At 34.1% G+C, this 12,575-nt stretch overlaps 1 protein-coding gene and 1 pseudogene across 2 annotated transcripts; both read right to left on the reverse strand.

The window, feature by feature from the left end:
* Positions 1 to 1,293: 1,293 nt before the first annotated feature.
* LOC112751014 (uncharacterized) lies at positions 1,294 to 3,198 on the reverse strand. 2 transcript variants are annotated; one of them, XM_072217074.1, is made up of 2 exons: positions 3,098 to 3,198; positions 1,294 to 2,963 (listed from the first exon to the last, which is right to left on the reverse strand). In XM_072217074.1, the coding sequence occupies exon 2, from the start codon at positions 2,941 to 2,943 to the stop codon at positions 1,444 to 1,446; it is 1,500 nt and encodes a 499-aa protein (XP_072073175.1). In that variant the 5' UTR covers positions 2,944 to 2,963; positions 3,098 to 3,198; the 3' UTR covers positions 1,294 to 1,443. The 2 variants fall into 2 exon arrangements, with proteins under 2 accessions (XP_072073175.1, XP_072073173.1); XM_072217072.1 differs by having other exon boundaries at positions 1,294 to 3,198.
* A 2,872-nt stretch (positions 3,199 to 6,070) lies between these two features.
* On the reverse strand, positions 6,071 to 8,473 carry LOC140179005 (N-terminal acetyltransferase A complex catalytic subunit NAA10-like; annotated as a pseudogene).
* Between the last annotated feature and the right edge of the window lie 4,102 nt (positions 8,474 to 12,575).

Below are 12,575 nucleotides of genomic sequence, written 5' to 3' on the forward strand. Positions count from 1 at the left end.
ACTACCAATTATCCCTATTTTTCTTTACCATATGTGCCATTATTATTCTGACAAATTATTTGCTTTTATACCTAAATAACAGAAATCTTGCCTTAATTTGCTCGAGGCATTACACTTGGAATTAGGCATTTCAAAATGTACATAATGCTCACAGTTTGAGCAGGCCTAGCAATCTTGTGCACCAAGAAAATTATCTAATAGGAGAATTAATTCTTTGTCCATAAGCACATTAGTGCTGAATTCAAGCAAGTGATCTATCTCCTATTTTTTATATATTAAAACAACGTCATCTCTTTTGAAAATCTGTTGTCAGTGATTACCTATTTTACCTGTCTAATTAGGTTTCTCTCAAGCAAATTGCTTCAAGAGATAGTGCTCGTTCTGAAGAAGAAGAAGAAGTATTTTAGGCCTGTAGATACTTGTCTATACCCATGTTAATGATGCATTTATTATAGCATGATGAATATAGATAAAGAGCTTTCAAAATCTTCTTGGTGCATACTTCCATGACTTTTGACGTCTACAATTATATTGGCCACATAAAATTCATTTGTAACAGTTGATTCTCTCATTTTTGTATGCTTCCACATTTCCTGCAGCTGAAATTTTATGAACTTCTCTAGGAATAGACAATGCTTAAATTGTAATGAAGATAAGCCAAAGGACGTTGATCTGCCTACTAATCAAATGAGTAAAGGAGATTGGATATGTCCGGAGTAAGTCCTCCAGCTGTTTTACTTGCTTACTAGCTTTTCGATTTATTTCTGAGTTCTCAATGCCATCATTCTAGCTATTTATTTTATATATATTTTCTCGTGATAACAAAAGAAAGAATATCATTAATGTATTGAGAGAACATTACAAATGGGTGGAGGAAAAGAGTTTCTCCAAACCAATGCAAATACAAACAAGATCACAAGCTTCAATGAACTGCAACTTCCAATCTCTCAACATGTTTGAGAGCGAAAGTCGTTTGAAAAGATCATATGTTTTACACCGTATAGATGCTAAATGCCCATTTCTAAAGCAAAAACTTTTCCGGTGAATCTGTCTTTAAGCGTACGAAGATTGTGTTCAATTAGTTATAGTTTGTAGCATGATAATAGTTAAGATATATGATCTCATAGGATAACAGTAAAGAACTATTAATTACTATAAAGAGATCTTAGACACTAAACCTGTAAGCTACAACTAGGAATATCCTCTATAGAATCAATAGAGCATAGTGGAATTAAAAAGGATGATAGCAATTACAAAAATTAAAAGTTCAAAATTAATTGAATAAAAATGAGATAATCAAGACATCAGTGGTATTGATGTTGTGGCATTGCCAAAGTTCTCTGACCCAACAGATACAGAATTTACAGAACTATGATACATATTCTGCAACAATAGAGAGGTGATTTCAATTTGAGTTGATGTATCTTACCTTCATGGCTTCATTCATCCATTCAATAAGCCTCTAGCAATCATTTCCCGAAGAAGTTTTTCTGCCATGTCATTCTCACCTTTTTCAAACAAAGCACGAATAACGATTTCAAAAGTCACAGCATTTGGTAAGCAACCATTGTCTTCCATTTTTGACATCAGGGCCAATGCTTCTTCAAATAAGCCCTCTTTGCAGAGCCCATTGATCATAATAGTATATGTCCTCACATTTGGACGATAGCTTTTAATGGAAAGAGATTGAAAAATCTCTTTTGCATCTGTAAGTCTTCCACCTTTGCATAGGCCATCAATAAGTACATTATATGTACGTATATTGGGATCAATGCCACTCTTTTTCATTTGATTAAATAACATAAGTGCCTTGTCAACTTGTTTGATATTGAACATCCCATCCAACAAGGAATTGTAAGTGATTATATTAGCAGGTTGACCTTTATTATACATCTCAACAAGAAGCTTTGAAGCACAAGAGATTCTCCTTGATTTTCCCAAGCCATCAATTAGAGTACTGTAAGTTACTGTGTTAGGAACCAAGTTCTTGCGACGCATCTCTTCAAAGAGATTCAAGGCGTCATCCATCAATTTAATTTTGCACAAGCCATTAATAATAATATTGTAACTTTGGATATCAGGAGCCATTCCTATCTGGGCCATTGTGTCAAATATATATTTTGCCTTGTTTAATTCGTTAACCAAGCAATACCCATCCATTAAACAATTATAAGTAACCACAGTTGGTTCCACAGCATCTTTTGTCATCACAGCTAATACACTCTTAGCATCTTTGATATTTCCCTCCTTACATAGTCCATCAATCAAAGTATTATAGGTACGAACATTTGGAGAAATGTTTTTCAGCATCATATGATTTAGTAAATCAATGGCTTCCTTAAGTTGGCCCGCAAGGCACAATCCATAAATTAGAGTGGTGTACGTGATAACATCGGGAGAGACTCCCTTAGCAAGCATTTCAAAGTATAAATGAAAAGCATCGCTTACAAACGTAACCTTGCACAAGCTATCAATAATTGCGTTGTACATGACGACATCAGGAGCAATCCCATACTGTGGGATCTTTCTCAACAGTTGAATAGCAGCAGATGTGTGTCCGGTCTTACAGAGTCCATTAATCAAGATCCCATAAGTGACTTGGTCGAATTGAAATCCATGAGCCAACACTCTGTCATGAAAGTGCAGTGCTTTTTCAACATTACCGCATAGACAGAGACCTTTAACGAGTGTATTCAACGTTATGGTATCAGGCTGAAAACCCATCCTGAAAATCTTGGCCAATGTAGAGAAAGCGGGAGTGATCCGACCCATGCCACAGCAACAATTGATTAAAATATTCAGAGTAACTATGCTGGGCGCAATTCCCCTGGCTTGAAATTGCTGAAAAAGGGAAATGGCGGTGGGGAAATGGTGCGTCTTGGCAAGAGACCCCAAAATCTGGTTAAATTGGATGATGGATGGAGGGCGACGCATAGAGAGCATGCGAGTGAAGGAATCAACAGCTTCATCAACATGGCGAGGGGATGTGAGCTCAGAATGAGAGTGAAGGCTTGACATTGAACATGAACAGGAAGGAAAGCGAAAAGGGAAAACATAGGGCACAAGAAAAGAGGGGATATGAAGAGAGAAGCTGAACCTGGAGAATGATGCTGCACGCAACATGTTTGTGTAAAATCCGTTCAAACGAGAAGAAGGAGTTGGAAGAGAAAAGAGCGAATTGAATGATGGAAACAATCACTGTCATGGAAACAAAGGTTAGTTGAGACTTGATAGCTGACACTTGACACCAAAGCAAAGAACCATGATAATGAAATTGGAGTTGATTTCTATTATTTTTCTAACAGCATAGCTGATTTTCTAAAAGTTAGATAATTGTATAAAAATATTTAAAAATCATATTATATTTTCAAATTAAGGAATTTAATTAAATTCTTGAGTAAACACAAGAAAAAAGAGTAAAATAAAAAAAGTTTTTCAAAAGAGACACTAAACTAAAAAAAATATTCTTATAGATATATAAATTGATGAATATGGTTCATATGTATATTGAAATAAATTTGTACAATTACAAGAGATATGGTAGAAGATTATTAAAATTTATTAATTTTGACTATCAATTAGCTATTAATATTTAAAAATATAGAATAAAGTATATTGTTGAATTATTAAATTAAAAGAAGGGATAATGATTGTTTTGGTCTTTAATGTTGAGGGTCAGAATCGAAACCGTCCCCAACTTAATTTTTTATTTAGAATCATCCTTAACGTTTTTTTTTTCATATTTAAATCGTTCTTTTAACTTTTTTTAGACAAAAATGCCCTTTACTACCATCAACACCTTTACTTCCACCACCACCACCACCTTTACCTCCACCACCAAGAAAAACAACATCAATAAAATCAACACAAATTCAACAAATCAGAAATTCAACTCAACGACCAAATCAACACACAACAACAATAAAATCAGAAAACAACAAATTAAAATAAGAAGAAGAAGTAGAAGCTCAAGCAGAGGAGGCAGAAGAAGAAGCAGAACCATCGGCGCTTCCCCGACGGCAGCTTGTGGGCGAATCAGCAGTGACGGCTCAGCGGCGTGGTCTCCCGATATCGATGCGACGGCGGCGGCGAACCCTAGCAGCGCCGGCGCATTTCCTTTCCCTCTTCTCTTCTCCCCCGTCGCAGCCCCTCTCCTTTCTTCTTTCTTTCAGCGACGGCAACGGCAGCTCCAAGCTTCGCCAGCGCCGTCCCCTTCCCCTTCCCCTTCTCCCTCTTCCTTTTACCTTTCTTCTTTCCCTCCCCTCCCCCTTCGCGTTTCCTTTCCGCCCCTCTCCCAACGCATTTTTTTTTAATTTTATAAATTTTTTATCAAAGTAGGGGTAATTTAGAAATAAAATTAAAATTTTTATTAAAAAGGACAATTTTAATACGAAAAAAAAGTCAAGGAAGATACTAAATAAAAAATTATGTTAGGAATGGTTTCGATTCCGATCCTCAACGTTAGGAACCAAAACAATACTTATCCCTTAAAAGAAATAGACTAAAGAGATTGATTAATGACTAAGTAATGACAAAAATAATAAATTCTGATGACATTTAATTTTTTTAATTTCAAAACTATCCTCTTTTTAATATATGGTTCATTAGTTCATATGTGAGCACTATTGTTGTGAATTGTGACAACAATTAATTTTTAATTTAATTTTAATAAAATAAAAAAAATTATATAATCGTCGACGACTTTTTATATAATAATAATTCTAGACTATGTAAAGAAACTCCATTAAAATATTTTGGTCATTTTCGCATGTAAACATTTTTAAGAAACCTGCAAAATTTAGAAAAAATATATAGGAACATAGAGCATAAACCATTCTAATTTCTAAGTTTTTGCAAATATATAAATATTAATAAAAAATCCAAACATCTAATTGTATGTTTTTTATAAGACAAAAACTTATATGTAGTTGTTTTTACATAAAATTAATAATCAAATATGTAAAATTATGTAATAGTTTTCAGTTGCTATTAAAGAACTGGATGTGAATTTTTACTTTGTTTTTTACATAATGTAAAAAATAATTCTTACTTACGTGATTTGGAAGTAATAATATAATATTATTACATTCCTTCCCCCAATATCCCCTATATACTCTGAAACGGCCAAGGGTGGAGGAATTATACACAAAAGCAGCATGTCTATTCAAGCAAGCATCATGATGTAAACGTAATAAAAGCTCATACTGAAATAAAACTGTCAACAATAGGGGTGTCAAAAATCCCCAGGAAACGGGGATCCCCGCGGGGACCACCCCGAATGGGGCCCCGTTTGTGGGGAATTTTTCCCGTGGGGATGGGGATGGGGAGCAAAATTCTCCCGAGACAGGCGCGGGGACCCGAGCGGGGATCCCCGCCCCATCCCCGATAATTCCCCGAATGTTTGAAATTTCTTAAATAACCTTACTTTATTTCTAACATAGGTAGATTTTTTAGTAATTTTACCAATTAAAAAAACCCTAACCCTATTATTCAGTCTTCTCTACTCACTGTGTTGTATAATTTTGATTTTCTCTCCTTTTATGTATCTAAAGCAATTAGACATATAGTGTTTATAATTTTGAAATAGTTAGGGTTTGATTTTGAAATAGTTGCTTGATTTTCTCTCCTTCTATGTATCTAAAGCAATTATGATTTCTCTTGCTGAGTATGCTGACCATCAAAGAATACTTAATGTTAAAGACTATATCTTATCGCTTTTTTTTAGAATGGAAGTTGTATTTTAAGATTTTATTTTATGGATTATAATTTGTTATGTTGTATTTCTGGACTTATAATCTTGAATAAGATATGTTTGTGTGTTTATAATAGTATTTTGTAGTTTGTTTTTTATTTTTTTGATATTTTTTACTATAATTTTCATATGAATGTTAAATATAAGGGGATGGGGAATGGGGTCCCGCGGGAAATATGGAGAACGCGGGGAATGGAGATGGGGACAATTATCCCCCCATGGCGGGGATCGGGGCGGGGATGGGGATTAATTCTGGGGGCGGGGACGGGGAGCAGGGAGGCATCCCCCGCCCCCGCCCCGCCCCATTGACATCCCTAGTCAACAAACACCAATAAATTTATAAGTGCACAAGATAATTACAACTCATTTCTACAATTCAAAACTAGCCATGTCCCAGTTTCTTTCACAACAACAACAACAACAACACAAGAAGAGAAAAGAAAAGAAAACTTCATTTTCAGAGAATGAAGGAAAATTGCTCTTACAATCAGGTGCGCTTCGCATTTCTCGTCTCTGCCTTTGCTTCACTGGAACAACAACCACCACCATGCTCATGATGATGATGGTGGTGGTGGTGGTGGTGATGACCCCCACTGTGATGATGCTGATGCGTCTGCTTCCCCTTGAGTTGCTTCTTCATGTCATAAGCATTCTCCGCATCTACATAATACTTCGCCTCCATATCATGAATCTTATAACCCAATGTCTTCGTGTACAAATTAAATGCAGCACGATTGCTCTTTCTAACATGCAGGGAGACGTACTCAGCACCAAACACCTATGTCACATTTGGTAAACATAATTAGTCATTCAGATACTAAGCCCCTTTGTAAAGCTAACTAGTGATTACAGAATCTAACATCTAATAAACTTGTAATTGAACATGAATAACTTGCTAACTGAAGCTGCAAAGAAAGGGAGGAAAAAAGTGAAAAAACATTTTATTAAACCAAAATTTACAAATCAAAGATTATTTTTATCTTTGACAGTATTCACAAAGATGGTATGAAGTATGAACAATCAACTATGCATTGTTGTAAATAGGAAGGCATCTTGAAGGTTCAACCTTTGGTCTTCACCCTAAAGACCAACTTGCTTACCACCATGCTTAACCCTTACTGCTTATATGCATACCCTTACAACATCTCTAATTTCATGGTAACCAAACTTGTAACAAAAGAAACCAAATCCTAACAAACATTTTTAACTTGCAATTGAAAGCCACAACTGGCTCACCAAAAACCAAACAGATTGAAAGATAAGCTAAGGAGATAACTCCACTTGTGAAATTTCCAATAGCAACAAGATTAAACCCTTAAAACATTTTTCTTTTCATGCACAATCATGCTATTGCAAAAACTAACTCTTATAAGAAACTTAGAAACCTGTAATTCAATCCCAAAAATTTGTTAACAGAAACAACTATGTTGGGCAGCAAAATCATTAATGAGATACCAAAGTGACATTCATTTTCGTTTTCAACGATGATTAATTACAAAGCTTCTTTTATGATTTTGCAAAGGAATCGCCACAAATCCCTACATAATGAATCAAAGTAACAATTTGTAATTAAAATGGGGACATAGATTGCAGTAGAGATACAAAATGTTTCTTCTCTTCTACAGAAACCATGGTGTTCCAGCAACTTCAGAACAGAAACTACAGTAACACTATTCAGTAGCAAAGTGATTAATCGGATAACAAAATGACATTATTTTTGTTTTCAACATTAACTAATTACAAATCTTTTTATTTTACAATTTTGCAAAGGAATAGCCACAAAAAGACTGAAATCAACGTAACCATTTTGTAATTTAAATGGGGACACAGATAGAAGTACAGACATAAATCGTCTCATAAAGAAACCATCAGTATCTCAATTCCAGCAAGTTCAGAGCAGAAATAACATACCAAAGTGTCAGTCATTTTTGTTTCTCAACATTAATTAGTGCATGTTTGGGTTCCCCCAATTTGCAGCACCCATAATCAATTATGGTGGACCAAAATTTGTACATCGTATGACATTAGATTTCCAGTTAACTAAAATTTTGTAATTGAATATAGGTCAAAATCAATTATATCATATGTGAAAATTTATCACTTCTCCAGTTAAAATGTTTGTTGATTTTAATTGTCAATTATAAAAATTTACCAAACATATATGACTTTACTTCAAAAGAAATTTTCACATAATCAATGCTAGCTGAAATCAATCCTACAAAAGAATACAAACTTATTTTTTGTGATTTTGCAAGGGAATCACGACAAAATTGCAAACAAAATGAAATCAAAGTGAAAATGTTCTAAATAACACGGGGCACAGAGTCATAAGTAATTCAAAACAACCAACTTGACTGTTCCATGGCGTTCTGAGCAGCTTTCATGAGCTTGGTGCAGGGCCAAGCTTGAGGTGGGTATGGAGGACGGCGAGGGAGGTGATGTGGCCATGGCACTCAGAAGTCTCCTCCTCCAACTTGGCAAGGACGTAGCCAACAATGCGGCCATTGTAATCCTTGGCAATGTAGAGGAGCTGGGGCCAGGAGAGGATGTGGTAGAGGTAGTATTTCATCTGGTAGTTCTCTGGCAGGAGAAGAGCTTAAGCCTGCATAGCCAGCAGGTCATCCACCGTTACCTTCCTTATGCACACCATCGACCCTGTTGATATGCCTCAACCAAGGATTAGGAACTTTGCATTCAAGTTTCCAAACCCGGCTTATTCACCTAATTGACAAGTAAACCATCAAAACTTACTCCGAAATATTCTTAACAGGAAAAAATATTCAATGGCCATTAGTTGTTTATTGGATAATATATCATATATAAGTAGTCTTATAAAGAAGATGTAAATTACATGTATGTGTAGCTAGATTTTTGACAAGTACTAGGACCAAACTTAAGTAATGTGAGATTTTCTTAAAATAAACGTCAAACTTTTTAATTCTATAATAAGCACAGATGAAGGATTGGATATTCATCTAATAAGAACAGTATCAATTCATTTTATTATTGTCTTTGATAAATAAAATGACAAGCTTAACTTAAAGGAATAAATCATAAACACACAAAAATCCATCAAAGGTTCAGAGTGTAAAAACATATTTCCACAATACCAATAGAATCCGCTTCTGTATGTTACATAATCATCATAGCAATTCTAAATAACAAAGATCCCTCACAGCTAAAATACCACAACTCCTCTTGTGACCATCTTCAAAACTGTGTTGCATACCATAAGATTCCATGACTTCAAACCCCAGAACCCACTCTCCATTATCTTAAATCGATTTAGCACATAAATAACATTAAGAGAAACATCTATCAATTCATTTGATATATCTATCGGTAACAAATTAATTATATATTACCCAAATGTTTCCATAAAATGTATGCAATTTTTATCAAAAAATAAAAAATTAAAAAATGTAGAAAATGTTGACTCGTTCATCAAGATTCTTCATCAAGCTATTGAAACCTACAAGCTTCAATTAAGATGATACCAAAACAATAGCATACATCATAATGCACTTCAACAGAACACACCTAAACATGGAGCACAATTCGAGTATTTAACAACCACATCTTAGCAACACACCACAAATATCATGATTCATGTATAAGTATGACATGAACCAAAACCTAGAAATTAAGTGACTAACACAGGAAAATTACAAAATTAAAAAGCAGAACGAGACCAGAAGGTGTGTGGAAACAGACAGAGATACGAGGAGGGATATGATTGGATGACTGAGCAGGTGCGAGAGACAGAGAACTTACCGTCGAGTGAGAGGGTGATGGAGAGAACAGAGAAGGCACACCGTGACTCTACTCGAGTCGAGCCGAGCCGAGCCGAGAGTTTGGGTTGGGGTTGGCTTAATGTGAGAGTGAACCAAACTACCAAAGTTAGGTGGGTCGTGGGACGGTGGGAGTATACTCCTATTTGGTAATGGGCTAATATTCAGTTGGGTTGATGTACGAAAAGGATAAGTTTAGGCTTAGTTTGGTATAGTTTTTATTTTTTAAAAATAATTTATAAAAATTAATTTTTAAAAGATAGTTTTTTAAAAGTTATAGTATTTATGTTTGGTAAATCAAATTAAAAATAGCTTTTAATAAATATAAGAAACATCAATTATGTTTGGTAAAATAGTTTTTAAAATTTAAAAATATTATAATAAATATAAACGTAAACATTAAATTTAAAAATTAGTTAACATATGAGGTTATATTAGACTTTTAAATTTTGAAAAGTACAAGCCAACTTTAAAAAGCTCTATTTTAAGTGCTTTCAAAAGTACCTCGATCTTTTAAAAACAAGCACAAACACATGATCTTTTTTTATTTATCAAACACAAAATGAGGAACTTGAGCTTTTAAAAAACACAAGCACCTCTCCAAAAAGCTTTACCAAACTAAGTCGTAATATTGAATATAAATTTTTAGAAGTTATATTGGCTTTATTTTAATATTATAGATTATAAAAAAATTAAAAAATTTATAGAATCAAATTATTTTTACACTAAAATTATATTAAAAAATTTCTACAAAAAAAATATATAAATTAAAAAAATAAATAATAAAATTTAAAATTAAATTAAAAAATTAAAAAAATTATGCATATAATAATAATAATAATAATAATAATAATAATATATTTTTATGTGAATAATATTAAAAAATTATTTTTTAATTATAAATTTAATTTATTTTTTATAATTTTATAAATTTATTTAAATTATATTATTTTATTAATTTTATTTTTTGTAGAATAGAAATATAAAAAGAGAAAGAATGAGAGAGAAAAGAGAGAGAATGATAGAGGAAAAGGAGAGAGGGAGTTTATTAAATTTGGAGAAAAGATTTTATTATAATTATAATGAAAGAATACTTTGTCACACATTTTAGTTTATCAAATTAGTAATATATAATAAAACGAAAAGAGTACGCAAAGATAATAGAATTGTGAAAGAAAAAGATGAAGAAATTTTATTGATTGTTAATTGATTGAATTGTAAACTATAAAGGTAAAACTAAGTATATATAGAGTATTGGCCTATGAAAGATAAAAGTAGATAAAGATAAGATAAAGATAAAGATAAAGATAACTATAAGATAAGATAAAGATTAAAATTATAATTGAATTTGTGTATTCTGTTGGGTTGAATTTGTGGACCGTGAGACATCTTTATTGTTGTCATGGATTAAGGTGGAAGAGTGGTTTAATACGCCCCCGCAAGCTGGAGGATGAAAGATGTCAAGAACACTAAACTTATTCAGATTAAGATGAAAGGGTTGAGGAGATAAAGGCTTGGTGAAGATGTCAGCTAGTTGCCCAAAAGAGGAAATTGGGAGAAGTTTCATCACTCCAGCTTGAGCTTTTTGTCGAACCAAGTGACAATCAACCTCTAAATGTTTGGTCCGTTCATGAAAAACCGGGTTAGCAGCAATATGAAGAGTACTCTGATTATCACAATATAAAACTGGTGGATGGATATGAGAGATGCGTAAAAATTGTAACACATTTAGTATCCATTGAAGTTCACAAGTTGTGTTGGCAAGTGCACGATATTCTGCTTCCGTGGATGAGCGGGCAACGGTGGTTTATTTCTTGGTCTTTTAAGAGACTAAAGAACTGCCTAAGAAGAAACAATAACCTGTTAAAGATTGCCGAGTGTCAGGACATCCCACCCAATCAGAATCACTGAAGTCGAGAAGCTGAATTTTTGATTCCCTTGGAAAGAAAAGTCCTTTACCGGGACTAGTTTTTAGATATCGTAACACATGCTTGGTAGCTTGAAGATGAGATTCAGTAGGAGATGCCATGAATTGACTTAATTGTTGAGTGGCATACATGATGTCCGGTCGAGTAGTGGTGAGATAGATAAGACGGCCAACCAAACGACGATATATAAAAGGGTCGGATAGCAGGGGACTTTTGTCTTGATGTAGTCTTGTGGTACTATCCATTGGAACAGAGGCAGGTTTAGCACCTAATAAACCAGAATCCTCCAAAATATCAAGACAATATTTTCTCTGAGAAAAGCAAATTCCCTTCTCTGATTGAGCAACCTCAATACCCAAAAAATATTTTAATGGGCCCACGTCTTTAATTCGAAAGTGTTGGTGCAAAATAGACTTAATGGAAGCAAGTTCAGAAATGGAATTACCAGTGAGAACAATGTCGTCAACATAGCCTAAAAGAATAGAAATTTGATCACCAATGAATTTGACAAATAAACTATAATCAGATGAGGTCTGCTGATATCCATGAGATAGCAAAAGATGAGAAAGTTTATCATATCACATACGACTAGATTGCCGTAAACCATACAGTGACTTTAGTAGCTTACAGCATTGATTAGGTTGAGGAGATATAAATTTGGGTGGCAGAGTCATATAAACATCCTCAGAAAGATCCCCATGTAAGAAAGCATTATTGACATCCAACTGATGTATAGGCCAATGCTTCATAGAGGCCAATGCCAAAACTAATCTGATGGTGGCAGGCTTGACAACAGGGGAGAAAGTTTTCAAGAAATCAACACCTTCAGTTTGAGTGAACCCTTTAGCCACAAGGCGTGCTTTATATCGATCAACTGAACCATTAGGCTTGCGTTTGATGCGATAGACCCATTTACAGCTAACCGGCTTAACCCCTGCAGGGCAATCAACAAGACGCCAAATTTTGTTCAACTCAAGAGCATCCAACTCATCTTTCATAGCACTACGCCAATTAGAGTGTTGATTGGCGTCCTTAAAAGACTTTGACTCAATGTCAGAATGCAGAGATAAAAGAAACTTTTTATGTGAAGATGAAAGAGAAGAA

This window comes from Arachis hypogaea, chromosome 15, assembly GCF_003086295.3.
Source record: "Arachis hypogaea cultivar Tifrunner chromosome 15, arahy.Tifrunner.gnm2.J5K5, whole genome shotgun sequence".
Lineage (NCBI taxonomy): Eukaryota > Viridiplantae > Streptophyta > Magnoliopsida > Fabales > Fabaceae > Arachis > Arachis hypogaea.

What these genes read in the sequence shown, in the direction of transcription:
- LOC112751014 (XM_072217072.1), bottom strand. Translation starts at nt 3,123, where the DNA reads ATGTTGCGTGCAGCATCATTCTCCAGGTTCAGCTTCTCTCTTCATATC.